This window comes from Balaenoptera ricei, chromosome 10 (genome assembly GCF_028023285.1).
Source record: "Balaenoptera ricei isolate mBalRic1 chromosome 10, mBalRic1.hap2, whole genome shotgun sequence".
Classification (NCBI taxonomy): domain Eukaryota; kingdom Metazoa; phylum Chordata; class Mammalia; order Artiodactyla; family Balaenopteridae; genus Balaenoptera; species Balaenoptera ricei.
In genome coordinates this window covers 4521268-4544684 of record NC_082648.1, presented here as the reverse complement: position 1 = coordinate 4544684, position 23417 = coordinate 4521268, and the positions used below count along the sequence as shown (strand labels likewise).

Genomic DNA, 23417 nt, shown 5'->3' with positions numbered 1-23417 from the left:
GATTGCCAGAGGGGGGTGGGCAAAATGGGTGAAGGAGGTCAAAAGGTACAGACTTCCAGTTATAAAATAAATAAATCCTGGGGATATAATGTACAGCATGGTGACTATAGTTAATAATACTGTTGTGTATATTTTGTATATTTGAAAGTTGCTAAAAGAGTAGATCTTAAAAAAGCTCAGCACAAGAAAAAAATTTTTGAACTATGTGTGGTGATGGTGGACGTTTGACTTATTGTGATGATCATCTCACAATACGTGTACAGATATCGAATAATTACAGGTGTTGTACACCTGAAACTAATATAATGTTATATGTCAACTATATTTCAATGGAAAAAAAAAACTTTTAGTCATGTGTCAAAGGTAAACACAGAAACCCAAAACTCACCTGTCCAGAGGTTAAAGAACCCTTCTCCTTCCAACTAAGCACAAAATTCCAAATTGATTTGAGCTTAAGATAGGCAAAAAATACTAGCAAAATAGATTTTCTGTTGTCTGTCACCAACAGAGAACAGATCTCTATAAACCATTAATCCATTAAGGAAATCACCAAATGGTGATACAGTAAAACCACATTCTCAAGCATTGCTGCCACCGGTGATTATTGGCCATGGAAAAACCAAAATGAAAACCAAAACCAAAATTCGTAGAGAGGAAAATTAAAACCAGAAAAACAGAACGTCTGCGAAGTTCTGTTGCCCTTTGGATTCACCTTTGGGGGCCTAAGAAAAGACGCACCTGGTACACTATCCTCATGATGACATTTACCTCTGTTAGGCAAATCTGTTGGACATCTTGGCAGAGACTTCCAAAACTGTCAAAAGATCATTTTCAGAGAAAGGTGAAATAATGACTTTCATATGAATATAAAAATAAATCATGTGAAAGATTTTATTTAACTCATTCATGAGGAGCTAGTGCAGTTCAAAGGAGAATCAAAGGAAAAAGATATAAAGATCAGGAATATTGAAGTGAGTGTGCAAACGGAAGCAAAACTGACCTTTTCCACAGTGGGAGAGGCAGTAGGTAACTCTTCCCTGGTCACAATATGTGTGTAGACAAGAATTATATTGCATTGCTATCAGTTTTCTACAGTTTACAGAGTTATCAAATAGCTCTGAGAGAATCAGAATCAGAAAATGTGGAAAGGTATGCTATAGATTATGCATAGTTTTCTACTAGAGCACAAATTTCCTTATAGTAGCTATTATTCAAATTAGCAGAACCATTTAGGAGGACTCTGAACCAAGCTCTATAGCCCACAAGCAACTTAAACCAGCCTGTAGAGGTCCAGCTGCTTTTCTCTTCTTCCCAAGTCATCCAAACATAACAGAGTACTGTAGGGGTGGAGAGTGCCAATTTTAGAGTCCAAACTAGATTTGAATACTAGCCCCCATCGTGTAGTAGCTGTGAGATGTTAGTCAGTATTTAACTTCTCTAGGCCTCAGTTTTCCACCTGTGAACCTGGAAGAGGGATACCCACCTTACAGGGTATGTATGAGAATTAAATAAAATAACATGCATAGAGCACTAAGCACAGTTCCTGGTAGACCTAAGTATTTAACAAATAGTAGCCAGCAATTCTATGATACTTGGTAGTTAAAATACCAAATTATTCTTTAAAGATGGGCAGTACTTGTGGTCATCCCCAGATAGATATAGCTCCAGTCATTGCAACGATCCCTTACATTTGATGGTAAATAGGATACTTTTACATGCATTCTTATTTTAGCCTATGTTCAAGTGAAGAGTATAGATTACAGTAGGTGAATGTATAAATATGTCCATGTGCTTATCACAGCTAATGTCCACCAAAGGATCTGCATTCACAACTAATAAATTGTCCACAGATACTAACTCCTCAATTACAAGTCAGATTTTCAACTTAAGTCATGTCAAAGAGTCCACTGGAAGCCATTGAACATATCAGATTGTGCTTGTGTAGCCCAGTAAAGTGATGAATTAGGCACAACTGTCCTTGAATTTTCTAATTTTTTGAAAACTGTGCTGGAATAAGAGACCTAAATAAAATAGATCAACCATAAAAAAATAGCAATTAATAGCAATACATGAAAACTCTGATTCAGCTCAAATGCTACCTCTGTAGCTGCTGACGGTTAGATCTTTTTTTTTAAAATAAATTTATTTATTTAATTTATTTTTTTGGCTGCATTGGGTCTTCGTTGCTGTGCACGGGCTTCTTCTAGTTGCAGCAAGTGGGGCCACTCTTCGTTGCAGTGCACGGGCTTCTCATTGCGGTGGCTTCCCTCTGTTTTTTAAAGTATTTTTAAAAATTTATTTATTTGTTTATTTATTTTTGGATGCGTTGCGTCTTTGTTGCTGTGCGCAGGCTTTCTCTAGTTGCAGCAAGTGGGGCCACTTTTCGTTGTGGTGCCCGGGCTTCTCATTGCAGTGGCTTCTCTTGTTGCGGAGCACGGGCTCTAGGCGCACAGGCTTCAGTAGTTGTGGCACGTGGGCTCAGTAGTTGTGGCTCGTGGGCTCTAGAGCTCAGGCTCAGTAGTTGTGGTACACGGTCTTAGTTGCTCCACGGCATGTGGGATCTTCCTGGACCAGGGATCAAACCCATGTCCCCTGAGTTGGCAGGCGATCCTTAACCACTGAGCCACTGGGGAAGCCCTGACAGTCAGATCTTAAGGACAGATGTTGTTGGAGTCAGTATAGCGCAGTGGCCAAGAGCATGGGCCCTGGAGTCACTGCCTGGGTTGGAATTCCTCCTCCGTCAATGATTATAGCTGTATAACCTCAGGTAAGAAACTAACTTAAATCTCTCAGTTCTTCAATTTCCTCTTCTGTAAAATGTGGGTAATAAGAGAGCTAGCATTTAAGTTTACTGCCAGAATAATATTAAATGAGATAACAGGCCTAAAATATTTGCAGCAGTGCCTGCACTCAATAAATGTCAGTTACATCTATGGGGCTGATGGAGCAGTTAAGACTTGAGAGAGGCGACCATTTTTGTAACTGATCTTTGAGGTAGTCCTGAATATCCCATATCTTTGCTTTGTTATAGTTGGATGAATCCTTGTCCATTTTTAAGGAAGCCTCACATGATCCCATCAGAGTGCTCAGCTGGCTCCGCAGAGACCTGGAAAAAAGCACAGCAGGGTTCCAAGATGTTAGATTCAAGCCTGGAGAAGCATCATTTGGTGGGGAAATGGTCAACTCAGGAGACCCACGCAAAAGTTTCTGTGTGGACTATTATAACACCACCACCAAGGGCAGTCCAGGGAGATTGCATTTTGAGATGAGTCACAGAGAGAACCCTTGTCAGGGCCCCAGTGCCCACGTTGGTAACAGGAGCTCAGTAGACGAAGTTTCCTTCTACGCCAGTCGCCTCACAAATCTCGTCATAGCCATGGCCCGCAAGGAGATCAACGAGAGGATTGACGGCTCTGAGAACAAGTGCATCCATCAGTCAGTGTACATGGGGGATAAGCCCGCACCCAACAAAAGCCTGAGCAAGGTGGCATCAGAGCTGGTGAACGAGACTGTCTCTGCCTGTTCCAAAAACTCCACCTCGGATAAGCCTCCTGGCTCCTGTGACAGAGCCTCAGGAACATTACAGAGTCCCCTGAATTTAAAATACAAAAGCGCTTTGAAGATCAAGGACAGCACCAAGGAAAGCAGGAGTCCAGACGACAAGCCTTCTTCTAAGAAGTCTTTCTTCTATAAGGAAGTGTTTGAATCTTGTAACGCAAGCGATGCCACAGAGGGCGGAAGGTCCTTACCCGCAGAGGGAGAGATGTTCAGAGAGCAGGAAAGGCCCGATGACTTCACAGCTTCTGTCAGTCAAGGGATCATCACCTACGCTAACAGTGTGGTGTCTGATATGATGGTCTCCATCATGAAGACACTGAGGATCCAAGTGAAGGACACGACCGTTGCCACCGTCCTGCTAAAGAAGGTCCTGATCAGGCACGCGAAAGAGGTGGTCTCAGATCTCATCGACTCCTTCATGAAGAACCTCCACGACGTCACAGGGGCCCTCATGACTGATACGGACTTTGTCTCGGCCGTGAAAAGAAGTCTCTTCTCTCATGGAAGCCAGAAGGCCGCAGATATCATGGATGCCATGCTGGGTAAACTCTACGCAGTGATATTTGCCAAGAAACCTCCTGAGACTGTCGGGAAAACCAAGGACAAGTCTGAGAGTTATTCCCTCATGTCCACGAAAGGAATCAGTGACCCTAAAAACCGAAACGTCAACTTTGCATCCATGAAATCTGAAGGTAAATTGAGGGAAAAAATATGCCCTCCTGCACCCAAACCCGAGAAGGAGAAGACTTGTGTTGAAACTCTGGGTGAGCACATCATCAAGGAGGGACTGTCCCTGTGGCATAAAAATCAGCAGATTGAAGGAAAATCTCCAGGTTTCCAGTGTGCACCGTTTGTAGCTTCCAACAAACAGTATAAGCCTGCGCCAGACTTTCCCTTGGGAGTTCCTTTCGATCCTTGCACCGTCAGTCCGTCTGTGCCTCACCCAGAGCAACTGGAGAATGTTATGTATGATTCAGACTCCTGGGCCAAGGACCTGATCATATCTGCCTTACTTCTGATTCAGTACCACCTGGCCCAGGGGGGAAGCATGGGTGCACAGAGCTTCCGTAAAGCTGCTGGCAGCACCAACTTGCAGGCCAACAGGTCCCCTGCAGTTTCTGATGAGTCCGGCCTTAGGTCTCCTCATATGGGGGTTGACCAAGAAGAAGCAGAAAAGAAGGGTCTGATGAGCGCTTTCTTCAACTTCATCCAGAACTTACTCGGTGAGACCATTTTCAAGAGCGACCGTAGCTCTGAACCCAAGCCAACTAAGGAAGAAGACAGTCCCCAGTGTGAAAGACCTGTAACTCCTTCTCCCATCAAATTAAATGAAGGCGATGAGGCTGGAGGTACTTTTGCTGGGCTGACCAAGAAGGTTCCTAACCAGCTAGATGACCACATGAACGGGCAAATGGTAGAACATCTGATGGACTCAGTGATGAAGTTGTGTCTCATTATTGCCAAGTCCTGTGACTCTCCGTTGGCAGAACTAGGAGATGATAAGTCTGGGGATACCAACTGGCCAACTTCAGCCTCCCCAGATAGTTTACGTGAGTGTTTGCTAACCAAGGGCACAGGGACAGCAGAGGTCCTCCTGAAGAATGCTTATGAAGCTATCTATAACGAATTGAGAGGTCTGTCAGGACAGCTCCCCGAAGGGTGTGCAGCTCCCAAAGTGATTGTCAGCAGTCGCAACCTAACCGATACGCTTCAGAACAAGCAACTCCAAGCCGTTCTTCAGTGGGTGGCCGCCTCTGAGCTCAATGTCCCCGTTTTGTACATTGCTGGTGACGATGAAGGGATCCAGGAGAAGGTAAGGAAGTAGAATCGGGAATTTGGGAAGACTTATTAGGGGTTCATTAGGGTTTTAAGTTCTTTTTTTCTTTCTGAATGGAAAGAGAGCCACGAGAAGGGTAGAATGGGGACAGTAAAAATTTGAAGCTCATGCCTCATGGTAGAGATAATGGGTAAATTAAAATTCAATTTTGCCCAATAGGAGGCGTATCAAAGGGTAAAAGAGAGATAAATCATTTTTTTTTCTCTTTTTTTTTTCTGCATGTATTGATGGAAATACACAAATAAGGAACCTCCAGGAGACTTGGTGAAAGAATCAGATTAAGGTCTGGGCTCAGGCTGAATTCTGCATGACAGCTTTGCCCAAAGAATGAGAAAGAGCTGCTGGGAAGCATCACATCCTGGGGATGTGTAGCCGGGCCGGGGAGGCGAGGGGGTGAAGGGCTAGACTGATGGCCTTTTCAAGCCTGTCATTCCTCTCTTAGCTGGTGGTCTAGGAAGTGCTGGGGATTTGAAGGGATTCAATAAATAACATCCCTCTTCCCCTCACCCTAAGTTCTGAATCAATTGAGAAGTAAGACCAAAGAATAAGGCAGATGGAAAGTCAGCTTATTACTGTTATTACTGATAAAGGTAAATGTGCCTCCTAACTCCTTTCTTCTCCCAGTTTAGGCCTTGGAACTGCTCACTGAAGGGAAATTTGGGGTCCAGAAAGCTTTTGTTTATGTAGTTGCTGTTTCATGCTAGTGTGGGAGAATTAAGAGAGACCATCTCCACAACACACACACAGACACACACACACACACACACAGGATTTTTTATTATTTTCCCTCAATTGAGAAAAGTAGAACAAGGGCATTTTAAGTAGTAGGAGGTGGCACAAAAGGCTGGGATTATTTATAAAAAGCATTCATCTTCTTAGAAACCAGAGGATGTGGAGGAAGAGGCTTTCTCTGTTTAATATGTGGTATTAGTAACCCTTGTAACTGGGTTACTTGGTTTATCTGACGACCGGGAAGACACAGTGTAGCGTACAGAATAGGCCACACTCAGCCTAAACGAGAAACTATGTCATCTGTAGACTTGCTACTCGGGTGGTCTGTGGGCCAACAGCATTGGCATCGCCTGGGAGCTCAGTACAAGTGCAGAACCTGAGGCTCCACTCCTGACCTGCTGAGTCAGAATCTTCGCTTTAGCAAAATCCCCAGGTGATTTGTGTGCACGTTCCATTTGGTCTAAAGGACGGAACGTGGAGATCCAATCTTAGATTTATGGCTAAGAGTCCTCGGCAAGTTCCGTCTCTTTACAGTTTTTCCAATCTGTACAACAGACAACTGTTTTGGCACGTAGCAATTAGCGGATGGGCCTGTATTCACAAAAGCTTTAGACTGATGAAAAACGTCTAAAAAGCCTAGCTTTCATGTGTACAATGTGTGAAACAGGCTTTGTTCTGACACCATCTTTTAAGTCAACCTCATCATACATAACACATTCTGATTTTAGATGACTTTGAATTAGAATGTCTATGATCTAATTCTCTAAAATGAGCACAGTAGACTTGCAGGCCTCCTTGTTCTACACACACGCACGTCTTTGCCCAAAGTAAAGACTATCATCTATTTTCTTAAAGGAGAGGAGCGGAAAGGGGGAGCAGCAGCCCATCCAGACTTCAGCTAGTGAGTGGATTTGCACTGAGCATCAGTGGGTTTTTAAGAACAGTTGGATGAAGTATACATCAAAGAAACTACCTAAAAATGAGTTGCAATTTTTTTTTTGGAAAGAGATTTAATTAACATATGCAAATATTTTCATGCTGATGCAGGTGATTGAACCTGGTAACACTGGGATGCCCATGAGCCCAATTCCTTTAAACAAATTTGCATCCATTTTTGAATAGGTAATGTGTGCATAGTTCAAACTCCAAAGACCTTGGAACTGCTTGAATTTCTCATCTTTATCTCCCATCCCATTGCCCTCCCTGGAGAAAACCATTCTGATCAATTTCTTGTTTATCCTTCCAGAAATGCTTATGCATGTATGTACAAGTTAATACTTATATATACTTATCTTTTTTTAAGTCACAAATGGTAGTCTTTTATCTATGAGTATATATTCTCTTCTGCAACATACAGAGTTGCCACGTTCTTTTCTAATGGCTGCATATTTACTGTATGCAGGTGCTGTGTGTAGCCACTCTTCTATGGATGCACATTTCAGTTACCAGTATTTTGCTGCTATAAGCAATGCTGTACGCAGATTCAAATGTATCTGAACGTGGGCTTGTAAATTTGATATGTATTCCCCAGTGCCTTTTATAGAGCTTGCACCAACAGTATGACAGCGCCTATTTCCCACAGTTTAACCAACAGTCCATTCCAGACTTATGACCTTTGCCAAGTGTCGCCTTACTTTTCACATGTCTTATTAGGAACGAGGGTGAATACCTTTTCATATGTTTAAGAGCCATTTTTGAATTTCCTTTTTCATGGATGAATTACTTGTTTGTGCCCTCTGCCCATTTTTCTCTTGGGTTGTTGGTCTTTTTTTCTTTATCTCTGAGAGTTTTTTTATATGCAAGGAAATTAGCCTTTGTGATATTAAATGTGATATTTTTATCATTTGACTTTTGATTGTTGGTGTTTTTTGTTGTTTTTGCCATACAGAATTTTTTAAATGTTTATGTAGTCAAATATGACAGTTTATCTTTTATTTTTCCTAGATTTTGTGTCGTATTTTGGAAAACATTCTCTACCACAAAATATTAACAAAACTTCCCCATGTTTTTCTTCTAGTACTTTTATGATTTTTAAAAAAAATGTTTAAGACTTTGATCCATGTTGAATTTGTTTTCATATAAGGTGTGATGTAGGGATGCAATCTCTTATTTTTTTCCAGATAGCTGCCTTTTTTTTTTTTTTAACATCTTTATTGCAGTATAATTTCTTTACAATGTTGTGTTAGTTTCTGCTGTATAACAAAGTAAATCAGCTATACATATACGTATATCCCCATATCCCCTCCCTCTTGCATCTCCCTCCCACCCTCCCTATCCCACCCCTCTAGGTGGTCACAAAGCACCGAACTGATCTCCCCGTGTGATGCAGCTGCTTCCCACCAGCTCAGATAGCTATCTGTCTTTTTTTTTTTTCTAAGCTTTCTATTCTATTCCATTGAATCATTTGTCTATTCTTACTAGTTTAATACTATTTTTATAGCATATTGATTTAATTACTGTAATATGTAATATGTTTTAATATCTGATAAAGACTAGAAACTCCATATTTCTCTGTCTCAGAAATTTTCTAGGCTATATTTTTTCAGTTTCACCACCAGCCATAGGCAACCATCAACCTGCTTCCTTACGTTACAGATTTGCCTTTCCGACATTTTATATAATGGAGTCATAAACTACGTAGCCTTTTACATCTGGCTCTGTACACCTAGCATAACGTGTTTGAGGTTTATCCATACTGCAGTATATGTCAGTAGTTCATTTCTTTTATTGCTGAATATTTCATTTTATATGTTTTCTCTATCCACTCACCAGTTAATGGACATTTGAGTTGTTCCCACTAGTTGGCTGTTATGAATAACGCTTCTGTGAACATTCACACACACATCTTTGTGTGAACATAACGTTTTCATTTCTCTTGGGTGACAAGGGGTGTACTTGCTGCATCTTATGGTAAGTATACTTTCTTAAGAAACTGTCAAACTGGTTTCCAAAGTGGCTGTACCATTTTACGTTCCTACCAGTAATTTTTGTCAATTTCAGTTTCTCATTATTCTTTTTTTTTAAATTATAGCTGTTACAGTGGTTTCTGACTGTGGATTTAATTTGACATCCATACATTGAAATGACTAAAGATGTTGAGCATCTTTTTTATGTGTTCATTAGCCATTCATATATATTCTTTGGTGAGTTGTCTATGTAAATCTTTTGCCCATATTTTGACTGGGTTACAAGAATATAAAGTTACAAGAATTCTTTACGTATTCTGGATACAAGTCCTTTATCAGATATATATGATTTGCAAATATTTTCTCTCAGTCTGTATCTTGTCTTTTTACTTAATGGAGTGCTTCAAAAAGCAAAAGTTGTTAATGATGACATCTAATTTATCACTTTTTGCTTTCATTGCTTGTGCTTTTGATGTCATATCTGATAAATCTTTGCTTAACTCAGTGGTTCTCAACTGGAGGCAGTTTTGCCCCCAAGGGACATTTGGCAATGCCTGGAGACATATTTTTTTGTCACAACTGGGAAGGGGGAGTCTAGTGGGGAGAGGCCAGGGATGCTATAAACATCCTGCAGTGCACAGGACAGCCCCTCAGCAAAGAATCACCTGGCCATAAGGTCAGTAGAGCCACATTGCGAAACCCTGACCTAATAACCAGGGTCATGAAGATTCTCTTGTTTGTTTTCTTCTAGATGATCATTTCAGCTCTAATATTTAGGTCTGTGACCCATTTTGAGCTCATTTTCATGTATAATATGAGGTAGGTGTCTAGCTTCTAGATTCATACTTCTGCGTGTGGGTAAGCAGTTGTCTTCAGCACCTTTGTCGAAAAGACAAATGGACATCTGGCCCTTTTGAATTCTTCCCCCTTTATACCAACAGACTCACCATAAATGTTGAGGTTCAAGCTCTCTTTTGATTGGTGTTTTCATGGCACGTCTTTTTCCATAATTTTACTTTTAACTTACCTATATCATTTGAAGTGAGTTTTTCCATAGGCAACGTAAGTAGGGTCATGTTTTTTTAATCTATTCTGACAGCAGTTGGTGTGTTTAGACCATTTACATTTAGCCTAATTATTGATATGCTTGGATTTAGGCCTATTATTTTAATGTTAGTTATGTTTATTCTCTCTGCTTTTCCTGTTTTTCCTTTTGTTGCCTTCTTTTGGATTATTTAAACATTTTTTAGTTGTCCATTTTAATCTATAGTGTTTTTGTCTATATCTCTTTGTGTAGTTTTTTTAGTGGTTTCTCTGGGGATCACAATAACATACCTAACTTTTCAGAGTCTAACTAGAGTCAATAGTTACCACTTAAATTGGAATGTAGAAATTTTCCTACCATATAGGTCCCTTTACCCTTCTGCCTTAGGTTGCAGTTATTTTATGTATTTAGTTGCAAAAATCCTTAGGCAATGTTATTTTTGCTTTCAACCATAAAGCACATTTTAAAGAATGGAGGCAAATCGTTTATTGTTGATCCTGAGATTTTTACTGTCTCTTTTGTTCTTTGTTCACTTCTTATGTTCCCAGTTTCTTTCTGATACCATTTTCCTTTTGCCCGAAGAACAAGAGTGCATTTTCTGGCAATGAATTCTCTTAATTTAATCCGAATTTTTCTTTATTTGACCTTCATTCCTGAAGTATATGTTTGCTGGACGTAGAATTCTGGTTTGATAGTTCTTTTCTTTTAGTGCTTAAAAAATGCTGTTTCACCTCCTCTGTTCCTCTATGGTTTTTGATGAGAAATCTGCTGTCATTCGAATTGATGTTCCCTTATACAAAATGTGCCATTTTTCTCTGACTGCTTTTAGATTTTTTTTTCTTTTTCTTTAGTTTTCAGCAGTTTGATTACAACAGGTCTTGGAGTGAATTTCTTTGGGTTCATGTTATTTCAGCTTCACTACACTTCTTGAATTTGTCAGTTATTTCTGTTGGCAAATAGGGGAAGCTTTCATTAAGTATGTTTTCTGTATTCCCCTTTTTCTCCTCTCCTTCTGGGATTCTGATGACATAAATGTAAAACCTTTTGGAATTGTTTATTTTCTCAATCTTTTTGAAAGAGGTTTAATCAATCTCTTACCCTGTTCAGTGCGACGCATTTCTATTGCTCTCTCTTCAAGTTTACTGGGTTTCCTCTCTCATCTCTGTCCATTTAGTTTTCATTTTGGATTTTGTATTATTGTTTAGTTCCAAAATTTCCATTTGGGTCTTCTTTATATCTCCTCTTTGCGGAGACTTTGTCTTTCCATTTGTTTCAGGAGTATCCTTATGTATTGGGTTGGCCAAAAAGTTCATTTGGGTTTTTCCTAAGATGTTATGGAAAAACCCGAATGAACTTTTTGGCCAACCCAATACTTCAGTCTTTGCATGGAATTTCCCCTGAAAAAGCTCCTGATATTTGGCCTGTTAATTTGCCCTTTGATTTTCTCATACAGTCAGGTGCAGAATGCACAAAATATAAAATTTGATTAGTTTATTGCTACGAGGATTCCAGGTGGAATAGCAATGTACTGTGCTCATATTAGAATACTTGCTTTGGCTCATTTTTTCTCATTTTAAGCTTGGGAAGAGAATTAAACATAGGGTTCAGAGACCTGGGTATGAGTATTACCTCTGCTAATTTCTAGCATTGTATTACTGACAATCTTCACCTCTCCGGGCAGCATTTTCATGGGGGTTGAATGGGTCTTTGAGTCACCTTCCTGCTCTAACATCCCAGTGTTGTCTGGTCTATGGGGCAGGGAAAGCAGCACCCACATTTGTCCTTTGTCTCTTTCTCTCCTGCGCTTGTCAGTCTTGGGACAGTGATGGAGCCCGTTTTATGATGTTACAGTGAACTTAAGAACTTTAGAATCCTTAGAAGGCAGGAACACCATTGACCAAACACCCACTGGAAGCAGGAAGTTTTTAGTCGTAGTGGGAAATCACATTTTCCATATCACGGACAGGGGGATGTTACTTAAATTAAGGGCAATGTAACCATCTTTCTTCTGTCAGACGGGCCAGCGGGCGTCCCGGTTATGGACATCTCAGTGTCTCCCTCGAGGCCGTCCCGCTGCAGGGGCTCGTTTGCCCTCGCCTTGGCAGCCCGTCCCCGCCCTCGGTGGGATGCTCTGCCCCCCACCACTGCTTTCCTTCCCTCCCTCAGCTACTTCAGCTCTCGGCAGCCGCCGTGGAAAAAGGGCGCAGTGTAGGCGAGGTTCTGCAGTCGGTGCTGCGCTATGAGAAGGAGCGACAGCTGGACGAGGCGGTGGGCAACGTCATGCAGCTGCAGCTGCTGGACTGGCTGCTGGCGAACCTGTGACGGGGGCCGCCGCTGCTCTCCCCCTTCCCGCGCCGGGCCCGGCCCTCGCCCCCTGCCTGCCTCCTCCCCTGCACAGCCCCCGCCTCCGCATCCTCACGGAGCCCCGGCGTCACCTTCGTACCACTCACATCCGAGGCGTGTCACCTTGTGCTAGTCCCTTTCCTGCCCATGTGAGCAAGGACATAAAATAAAAAAAAATTGCAAATAAATGGCTTCAGGTATTTTGTTTCCTTGGCATCCAGTGGGACAGTAAGGTGAAGCGATCTCAGCAGTGAAAAAAGAATCCGATGGCTAGCAGAAGAAAAACACTGCCGGCCTGAGAGACCCCCCCGCCCAAACGCCATTTGGCCTGTTGTCTTTGGATACCCCCATCTGTGCCTTGCGGCTCCCCTGCTTTCAAGTGGTCCCTAAAAATAAGCCACCATTTATCAAGTGTCATTTCAGCCCTTTATAACCGTGTAAATATTTGTCAGTATCCAATCTAAATCCTCTTAATTCGGTTACAGGACTTGGCTTCTCGTCCTGTCTCCGCAGAACGGCTGTCCACCCCAGCTTCCTCCATGGCTGCGGACAGTCGGTGTCGACAACGGTCCCGCATACCTGAGTTCTGTTGCCAGTTGTGTACCCTTCTGGCTGTAGGGCCTGGGACAAGCCACCGCTTCTGACACTGCTCTGATTTGATGCCCACGTCACCCCACTTGAGAAGCATTTTCTGAATTTTACATTCTCCAGCTATTCTTTATTCTCCGTCCTCCCTTTTAGAAACTTCCTCCTCCTCTGGTTTCTAGTTTCCCCATTTTTCTACATCTCTCAGGGGCTCTACTCGACTTTGTCAACCGCTTACATGTTTGTGTTTCCCAGGACTTTCTCCTGACCCTCTGCTATTCTCTACCATCTTCCCTAGGTGATCTCATCCAAACCTATAGCTTCAATTACCTGGTGTCTCCCTTCATGGACAGTTACACACTGATTAGAATGAAAACTGTGAAGCCATGTATGAAGTTTATGATGTTATGATCTTGAGTTTCTTGTACGCATTTATCTGTACTGTAATTACAACCATATACAGACTGAGTTCATGTAGGTAGAGACTAGAAGGGCAGGTGGTGGGTGAGTGGATATATCCTGTAGTTTGCTCGTCTTCCATCCTTTGGGAAACCTCTTGTCCCCTACTCCACGTGGTCCTGGAGAAGCATCATCAGTCATGGCACTGCCAACACACCACACCACACCACACCACACCACACTGTGGGCTTGTGACCCAGGCTGGCCAATCAGAGGATCCCAATATCTCAGACACAGTGATGAGTTCAAGTCCCATCAGTCATCTCTGAGACTTTCCTACCAGCAGGAAGACTGCCTCTTTTGACTGGCTGAGCGTGGTCATCTTAACTTCTGGGCAGAGCTTGTCTTCAGGGTGAAGTTAACCATAAAAAGAAGCAAGACTAATGGGGGAGAGGGAGTCTGAGCTCCATGACGTTGTTTGAATTCCTAGATCTTGCTGTGTCTACACTTAGCCCTCCTGATTCCCCAGTCACATAAACCAATAAATGTCCTTTGTTGTTTAAACTAGTTTGAACTCAGCTTCTGTCATTTTCAAACCAGAATCCTGACTGTCTTGGGCAAGAGGAAAAAAGTGTTTTTTTATTATTTAGAGTCCTCTCAGTGGTGCTGTAACACTGAGTACTTAACTCTCTCCCCACCCCATCTCCCCACACACGCACCCATTGTTGTATGTGATCGAGGGCATAAGGAAGGCGCACGGGTGCAAGGACATCCTTTCCAATCCCTCATCATAGGAATCATGCCAATAGGCCATGTGAATAGAGGTGGTTTTTTTTGTAAACCTTTATGCATTAAAAAACAACAGTCTTAAGTATTGTACAATATAAGTGCTGTCTCTAGTACAAATCACTGGTGGAAAGGAACAGGACACACCCTCCGCTCAGGTCACACAATAGGTGGTAAAATGTTTGTGTTCTTGGGGGAGCAGTTTTTGTTTTGTTGTCCTGTGGAGGTCTTGGACTCCGCTGGCCCAACAACTGCCTCGGGCTTTCTGGAAGCTTCTGCTAGATGAGGCAGCTGGACGACTTCAGCTGTGTGCTGGACAGAGCCCTGCTGATTAGCTGAATTCTGATCCTGTTTAGTGGCACCGCCTTTGATTTTGTCTTTAGTCTCTATTTGAAGGATCACCTCTGCCAAAGAGGAGAGAGCAGGAACAAGTAAGTGTTCAAATGTGAATTATATTCTAACTGTCCATTAGGCTCTAAATCATTTTGGGGAAATCTGGTTGTAATGATAAAAAAACAAGTCATTTGTAAAGCACATTCTATGTGCCAGGCATTATTCTAAGCCCTTTACACTTACTGGTTCCTTTGATCCTTCCTGCAACCAGAGAGAATAGGCATTATTCTCATTCTCATAAATGGAGAAACTGTGGCACAGAGAGGTTAAGTAAGATGCCCAAGGACCCACAGCTGGTAAGTGGCAGGGCCAGAATTTATCCCAGGCAACCTGACTCCAGTGACCAAGTACATAACCATGAGGCTATATTGCATATAAAAGATACTTGCATAATTCCATAATCTGATAAAAATTCAAAAGGTAATTATAGGGCTTGCAGAGGAGGACACATTGAAAGAAAAGGAAAGGAGGGGAATAGGAATTGGAGATAGGAGAAACACGGAAATTCCTAATGATGAGAGGGCAAAAAAAAAAAAGGAGAACCCAGCCACAACCAAGTTTCCTGAAAGAGGAAAATCCCCAAATTAAGAAGTGGCAGGCCAGTAGTGATGAAGCCAGAATAATTAACCAAGGTTGAGCTCAGAGAAATTGGCATGCAATCTTCCGAGATGTCTGACCCCCTGGATTATGGAAATGGGACTGGCTGTTTGAGGTACTGTACCTTCTTTGCCCAAGTGATGCTGCCCTTGAACTTTGTCCTTCCTGGCCTCAGAGGGGAAACAGAGACTGGTTTTCCTCAAGGTCTGAAGCCTGGGCTGTGCCTTGAGGTTCCGCGGCTCATGAATCCAAGCATGCCTGAGGGCCTGGTCAGGGGTCATGCGAAGAGAAGGCTCCCAGCTACATACCAACAAAGCCCAGCATCGGTTAGGGTTTTGTTTCCCTTTTTAATAATGAAATGTTTTCAAAGACCCCAATAAAGAACCTAAATGAGATATAAAAATGGTTCATTTTTAAAGAACCCATTTAAGCTATGTTATAGCTCAAAGATACCATAGAACAGAGCTTATGACATACAATTTTAAAGTACCTGGAGGCAACTATTGGAAATGATCTTTTTAGAAAATGTGTATGACAAGCCAAGGAATATCTCAGAGCCCAAATTCCGTTACAAGAAATATTACAGAAAATCGAAACCAGTGGGATTTAGGGTTTAATAAACTAAGAACATCAAAATGAAGAGATGCTTAATTGTGATTCCCAAACTATGGAATTTGGACCTCCAAATATATCACAAAGAACATTATAGAACACTAGAATATTAAGGTCATGAGGGGACTTGGAGATAATCCAAACTGCTAATGCAGTAACAAAATACACTTGACAAAATACACTTGACCCACCATGGAATCATCTTGCCTTTCTTGACTAATTTTAGTAACATGGCACTAACTCACAGAACTAGCTATTCCAGTTTTAAAAAACTCCAATTCTTTAAAAGTTCTTCATTTTGATTGAGCCAAGATTCACTTCTCAGGAACTTTTAGCCTAGTAACTTTGACCCGGTCTTAAATTCTACCCATTAGCATCATACAGAATGAGACAACTAATCCATCTTTTATGTCACAACCCTTCAACTATCTGAAAACATTTACATGACTACTAATTATTGACCATATGACATGATCAGTTCCTTCCTAGATAGGAAATCTCAGCTGTTATCTAACTGGTGTCCATCATGCTGGGAATAGCTGCTAACTGCAAGGATGGCATTAATATTCAGACTCATCGAGGTCTAAACAACTGAAGTTCCCAGTTCTTTGTCCAGCGAACTGCTGTTAAGCTACACCTCGCCTCTCCTGAACTCCTAGAGTTAGCCTATAAAATCTAGACACAGAACTTTACATGTATCCCTATTAAATTTGACCCAAAACTTTTAGTCTCTCAAAAACTTGGCTAATTAGCCAAATATGAAGTAATAAAACAACAGGCCCTGACGCATGACTGCCTCTTACAAGGTGTGAGCAACCAGCCCTTTGCACTAAAAAGGAGAATAATTTCATTCTTGGCTCTGAGTTTCTGGATTACCCACCTCTGTCTCAGTACTGAGTTTCTGTCACGAGTTAATGGCCATTCATTCTATCGCCTCAGCAAGAGGCTGGGGTGGGGTGGGGGTCATGATGGGGTACAGGATCCTTCTCTATCTCCATTTTTCAGATGGGTAGCATGACCCCCCAGATGGGAAAACTTCCGGCAGTCCCTGGTGGTTTATTTTCTGAGCTAGTACCTAAACTCCAGATGCACAAATGCCAGAAGAGTAGTATTTTGCTAAAACTACTTCATCCCACTGAAGGAATGAGAGAACATAAAGATAAGGTCTTCTAAAAATACTAAACAATTATAGGACTAATACAGCTGGAAGAGACCTTAGTAATACCCCACTCCACAGAAAAGGAAACTGAAGCCCAGAGAGACAATGACTTGTCCAATATCACGTGGCTAATTTATTTGCCACTCAGTGGAGACAGACTTGCATAACCTCTTTAAAATTGGTGACAACAGCTAGTATTTTCTAAATACCTTCTAAACTAAGGGGCTTTATGTACTATTGGGTTTTTTTAATCAATACTATGACTTGGGTGAAGTACAGAGCCTACTTCCTAAGATTCAAAATATGCCTATAGATTCTAAAAAGCTGTACATAATAAATGGTTTATAGATCACCCTTTCCCTAGTTCCCTAATATGAGAGGATTTAGACTCTAAATCCTAGGGGAATGGGTGGGAAGGGGCCTGAAAGCAGCTTGTACTGGGCATGTATGCAAATAGTTACTGATACAGCAGGCTCTCTGGAGACCCTGGCTTCAGTTCATGAAGCAGAAGACACGGAGGACTTGCCTACAGCCTCGCCTCCAGGCAGTCAGGGCAAGAAGGAAGCAAGCTCGACCCACACGCTGTGTAATCCAGGGCAAGTCACTTAACCTCTCGAGCCTCAGGCTCCATGCCTCAAAACATCAAATCGTCTGTCCCACTGACCACACAGGATGGACAGTGGAGAGAGCCGTCTGATGAGGCAGCAGATAGGAAAGCATCTCGTAGGCTCTCAAGATCTACGGTCCGTGTTTATTACGTCCCATGACTGCCTCCCAGCCCCAGACTTTCACCAGCAAACATGTGGGAAAGTACAGTATTTACGAGGAAACCCAGAAGCAAAGACACCCTGACAAACTCACACCAAACACTTTCTCAGAAAGTCCAGGAAGCTGGTGTCGTAGGTTTTCAGCACCATGGTGAGATCCTTGGAATCCGGGTATCTTTTTTTCCCCCTGTTGTTGGTTATATTTTTAGGAAAACCTTTGGAATCTTTAGAGATACAACATTATGTGTTTAGTTCCAGGTGTGAATATGCATCGGTCACATCAAAGCTGTTCACTCAGCCATGCTGCTTCTGGGAGTGGTCTCTGCAGCTCTCCCGTGCCCCTCACACACACACACACACACACACACACACCCGCAGTCTTAGTTTAAACTAACCACGTGTAAATTATCCAATGAATACAGTTTACTTTTACAAATAACTTCCTACTACTCGGCGTGTTCTGGGCCACCACCTCCTCCTGGAACCAATCAAATGATTGTAATGGTTTAACATTAACCCACGTTAAAATAATAATGATAATAATGATGATGACGATGATAATAATAATAGTAAAGTAAATCTGAAGTGACAGAAACGGTCCGCTCTGAACAAAAAGCATGTTGTCCATTCTTGGCTTATCTGTGCCCTTGATCCTTCCTCACCCCAAAACGTGAGAATTTGGGACACCCATGGGGAATAACAAGAAAGTCATTTTAGGAGAAGGATTGACTTTCAGAGCTCATGTACAAGCCACACAAACAAGTTAACCTCATTTCTTATTTTTACAGTCGCATCAAAATTTTGTCCATAACTGGAATGATCAAACTTGGTTGGTGGCTTAAGACACTGCTTGGAATGATTTTCTTCAGCCATTTCCACTGATTAAAGCCCTCACCAAATGTATCTTCTGTCATTGCTGAAAAGAAACCCCTGAAGACAGGTCCAAAGGTGGCCTGAGAACACAGTGCAATGCCTTGAAGGCAAGACCGCTCGTTTGGACATCTAGGTCCCGGTGAGCATGGTCAGAAAGGTGACCATGTATGCTCACACCTTGTAAACATACATGTAGAAGGGCGGATATGTATATACACACGTGCAAAATTAACACATTCCATGAAACTCTCACAAAAACTTGGGGTTCATACAATGGACATCCTGGAAAGTACATAATGAAATGCTTCTAATTACTTTTGCAATCAATACAGTTTGCAGGGTGTCCAACAGAACACCTGCTCTTACTGAATTCCTAGAAGAGCCCATGAATGTGTGTATGTGTGTATATACACACATGGGTATCTGTGTGTTTATATAGAAAAAAATGGGCTGGGGGTACTGCATAGGGCAGAGGTCCTGTGACCTTCTTTTTGACTGCGGCACCAGGGCTCCCACCTTATCCTATATTGTCTTTTCATAAATGGCTAAAGAAGAATTAGATTCATGGGCTTACAAATAACATAGCTCCTACAGTCATCCTTATGTAATTGCTTTTCTTGTACAAGTTTTTCCTACCTCTCTGACCTTCCCCAGTATCTCATTATTCTCCCCACCTCCTCTTGCTGCCTGGAGCACCTACATATCTTGCTACCTTTGAAGCAACAACTTTCCTCTTAATTAAGGGTATTAACTAGGAGTGGCTGGGGGCTGAGGACCTGTTGGCAGCCCAAACCTGGGGAAGGGAGAGCCAAGAACTTAAGTGGATATAGTGTTTCCAAACTCGCCTCATCATAAGCTGCTGTAAAAAACATACAGACTCCTGAGTCCCACCTCAAACACACTATACCATAGGAGGATCCTGGGGATTAGCATTTTTCCCAAGAACCCAAATGATTCTTATAATCAAATAAAATTTGGGAAACACGGATGAGGATGCAGCTCCCAATAACGTCCTTTCTTACGCAGGAAGGGAAGATGTGTGATTTTGCTACCAAAACCACATTCTGAAGCCTAGTGCTGATGGTAAAAATCGGGTACTCTATGAAATGGACATGTGTATGTCTTTCGTACCCTCTTACCAAAATGCCTATGTTCCCTTCCTTTTGATTCCCCCAAGTACAGTCTCTTGAGTTCAGGGTTATAGGCTTGAGATGTGACTCTTCCCATATGGTCTTTGTCTAGCAGGAGGGAACACCAATGCTCCTACATGTCTTTCCCTAAATCCTTTGAAATCCAAAAGGCTGAATTAAAAGTGGTGGATGGGAAAAGTATACCTGGGGTCAAAAGACCAGTTCCATTGCCCCATGCATAACTTATACCAGCGAGTCAGCCAGATCCTCTGCTGCCATCAGACTGCTCTGGTATGGGACTGACCAATCCAAGTGGACGACAGCCTTGGCATTGGAGGGGGATCCTGGAGGACCTTTTCTTGCCAGACCTTAAAATTTTAGTTTCTGGATCGTGGGCTCAGGGCTGTGGCTTTTTAACCAAATGGTACAGAAATAGACTACATTTTAACCCCCACGTGGCTGAACCAATATATACCGACTGCCCATCAACATGACTGAAACACTTTTGTCCAGGAGGGTCCCCCAGGGTGGTGTTTTTTGACTTTCCTATTGATGGGACAAGATGTGGAGAGAAATTATGTGATTTGTCTACCCATTTTGAGGCCACCGTTGGGTGAAAATAAGAGGCAGGAGGGCTGGGAACGACAGTGTGAGCCTGTGAACTAAGCTGACGACAATGTCGTCCCGGACGGCAGGGAGCCCGTCTGTGAAGCCCTCGTCCCTCACGTCTGGCTTCACTCCACTTGGCTGACATTAGGGCCACTATGGCTTTTTCTACACGGGAATCCCTTAGCAAAGGGATCTTAGATCTGGGACTGGCTTCCTCTTCTGGTTCACAGTGGCCCAGAAGCCCTGCCCGAGTTGGATTTCATTGATCCACCGGTCCGTCCTGTACAGCACAACTTAGCTTGAAAGACAGAGGATCATAAAATCCAGAATCTGGGAACTGGGATGGGGGGTGGGGTTGCAGCATGGAGACTGTGGATGAAGCTTAATTCCAGCAATTAGGCAGATGTCCTATACAAAATTAACAAGCCATAGCTGACAGCCCTTGCTTACCCATTTTATACCAAAGTTGCAATGAATCTGGAATAGTAAGGGACTGGGGGCTTAAGAGAATTTCAGCAGGAAAGAGTAAGGCTCCATGAATGATAAACTGTAGCAATGGAATTTTCCACTATTCTTGCAAACACGCTTCTGCTCTCTGATTTCCTTCACAGTGCACAGTGCGAGCGGGCAGGCAAGCTGCTAGGGGAGGTGGGGAGAATTGTTAGGAGAGGGTAGAGTTCTAATCTTTTGGGGTTTCGGGATCTGCTGATAGGCCTTCTGAGCAGGAACCTGGTCACTCTCGGCACCTGTGCATCTTCGCTGCCGAGACCCCGTTCCCAGTGACTGCCCCACCCGTCTCCATCATGCACCTGGTACCATGGCTCAGCAGTTTTTACTTTTCTGAGAGAAACATCTAAGCACAGCCTGCCTTTTGGGGTGGGGCCAGAGGAAGAGCATCATATGGGGTGTAGGGCATGGAAGGTGTCTTCCAGGGCTGGGCAACCTCCTCAGCTACAACAGGAAAAAGAGAGTCAGACCTGGGACTCACCAAAGAACGTCTGTCTCCTGGAGGCCGTCTGGATGAAGTGGGTTGGCGGCAATCCCAGCACCTTCAACAAGGACAAAGCAGTGGATTCACTCCTCTGGAGTCACACATTCCAAGACTGTTAGAACTGGGTGGGACTTCAGCTAAACGTTGTCTTCTACAGATAAGGACCCAGGATATTAAGCGATAACCTCAAGCCAGTGGCAGAGCAGGTCCAGAGCCTAAGACTTGACTCCTAATCCAGGGCCGTTTCAGTATCCCGAGCACTGACACCACCCACATTATTCTAAACAGACATCAGCACCTACTAGATAGGCCACCACTCGTGATAGCAGCCAGATCCCACTGTCCAAGCGAGTAAACCAGTGTAGCTGCGGACCACCCCTGAGTTAAGGAGTGACACATCCCAGCTCAGAGCATGGGAAGGGAGGAAAGGAAAAGGAGATGGAAATCACCAGATGGGCATCAGACCGCGATATGACAAAATATCTTCTGAAAAGACAAGAGTAACACCTGCTCGGTCACCTTTCCCCACTGCAACCTATAGGGGTGCACACAGAAGAGAGAAACGACAGGTGTCCCCCTCAGCTCTGGGCCCCTGTCCTTGCAGCCAGGTTCCCAGGTTGTCCCTGCATGACCCTGTCCTCCTGTTCCTCAGCCTCACGGATTGAGGTCAGGAGGAAGCTGCAGTCCTGGGGCAGTAGGAACCTCCACCCAGATCCCATGCCCTCCATTCTCCTTGGAAGTTGGAGGAGGATTGGCGCAGGGATGCTTCATTGAATCATCCATCATCAACCTTAGAAGCCATGGACTCTGGTCTCCTCATTTTACAGAGACCCAGACCAGGGAAGTGACTTGCCAAAGACAAGGAGGACTAGCCTCCAGGTTTACTGATTTCCAGGGCAGTGTTCATCCCACCATAGCTATCATTTATAGCTACTACTAACTAATTACTTGAATACTTTATTATCGGTTTCAACCAGAAGATGAATCTCTACATTAATTCTCAAGCATGTATGTGTCTCCCCAACCAACCTTTAACTTTAAGACAATCTAGAAAATGGAGATTTGGGATGAATGGATAGATAGGTTGAGAGAGAGAGGAATTAGATATGTCTTTGTTCAGAGTCAAAAATATCTTTGTTCCCTGGGGAAATCCTAAAATGTGAAATTTCCAATTTTTAGGATTATTTTCCCCCATGTCGTCTAATTTGGCTTAACAAGATGCCTTTAAGTAAAAGAATAGCAGGGATAATAAATAATCATATGAGAGTCTTGGTAAAGCCTTTTCATTGGGTGATATTCTTCCCAGAAAGTTAAGATGGTAACTAACAACTGAACAGTGCACAGATTTCAACGGGTGTCATGTCAGCCTGGTTTTTAGATTCTTTGGAATATATTTGAAAGACTGGTATAACAGTTTTATTTTAAATGTCACTATTCACAATATGCTGGAAGTTACATCCTTTGCAGTTACTTAAATTTAGGATAAAAAGGTTAGATGTCAACTCAAAAGTGTACATAATTTCAAAACACCCAACCCTGTCCTATAAACAGATGGAGGCCATTGCCCTAGAGCGAGTCCGACGCAGCCTGGAGTCTGAGAGCGGAAGTTACCCATCCCGAGGGCATCGGCTGGAAGGCAGCCGGGTCCCCCTCACCTCCATGATGCAGGCTAGCTGCTCCGCCTCGTTCTCCCCAGGGAACAGGGGGTAGCCCGTGTACAGCTCGGCCATGATGCAGCCCAGGCTCCACATATCAATGGCCATGTCGTAGGGACGGCCCAGGATCACCTCTGGGGATCGGTAGAAGCGGCTTTGGATGTAGGTGTAGACTGCAGGGGAAAGAAAGAGAAACCTCACGTGGAAATCTCCTTTCCGGAGCACGCTGGTCCACATACCTGCTCAGGCGAGGGTGGACGATAATTAAGAACCCCCCCTACCCCCGACTTCTTTTCACTCTCCAGGCTTTGCAGGGAGAAGGAAGTACAAATGGTCAGCACTTATGAGTCCCAGCCCCACATCCAATCCCATCACATCCTCACAGCAACCTGATTATCATGAGGGGCTGTCAGCCTCACGTTACTGATAAAGAACTCTAA

At 43.1% G+C, this 23417-nt stretch overlaps 2 protein-coding genes across 4 annotated transcripts in view; one reads left to right on the top strand and one right to left on the bottom strand.

Annotated features, from left to right (window-relative positions):
- The window catches only part of AKAP3 (A-kinase anchoring protein 3), a 28207-nt gene extending 15037 nt beyond the window's left edge, over positions 1-13170 (top strand). For 2 of the 3 annotated variants that reach the window (XM_059935142.1, XM_059935141.1), the window contains exons 4-5: positions 3032-5371; positions 12907-13170. In XM_059935142.1, coding sequence (XP_059791125.1) covers positions 3032-5371; positions 12907-13065 — 2499 coding nt within the window. In that variant the 3' untranslated portion in view covers positions 13066-13170. Of the gene's footprint in view, positions 1-3031; positions 5372-12244; positions 12622-12906 lie in introns of those variants that run through there. The other variant, XM_059935143.1, reaches the window with a different exon arrangement.
- A 1130-nt stretch (positions 13171-14300) lies between these two features.
- The window catches only part of DYRK4 (dual specificity tyrosine phosphorylation regulated kinase 4), a 48340-nt gene continuing 39223 nt past the window's right edge, over positions 14301-23417 (bottom strand). Inside the window, exons 11-15 of the mRNA XM_059934421.1 lie at positions 22978-23150; positions 21320-21380; positions 17814-17943; positions 15306-15481; positions 14301-14595 (exon numbers count right to left, since the gene is read on the bottom strand). Of these exons, the coding sequence (XP_059790404.1) occupies positions 14351-14595; positions 15306-15481; positions 17814-17943; positions 21320-21380; positions 22978-23150 (785 nt within the window). The 3' untranslated portion in view covers positions 14301-14350. The remainder of the gene's footprint in view (positions 14596-15305; positions 15482-17813; positions 17944-21319; positions 21381-22977; positions 23151-23417) is intronic.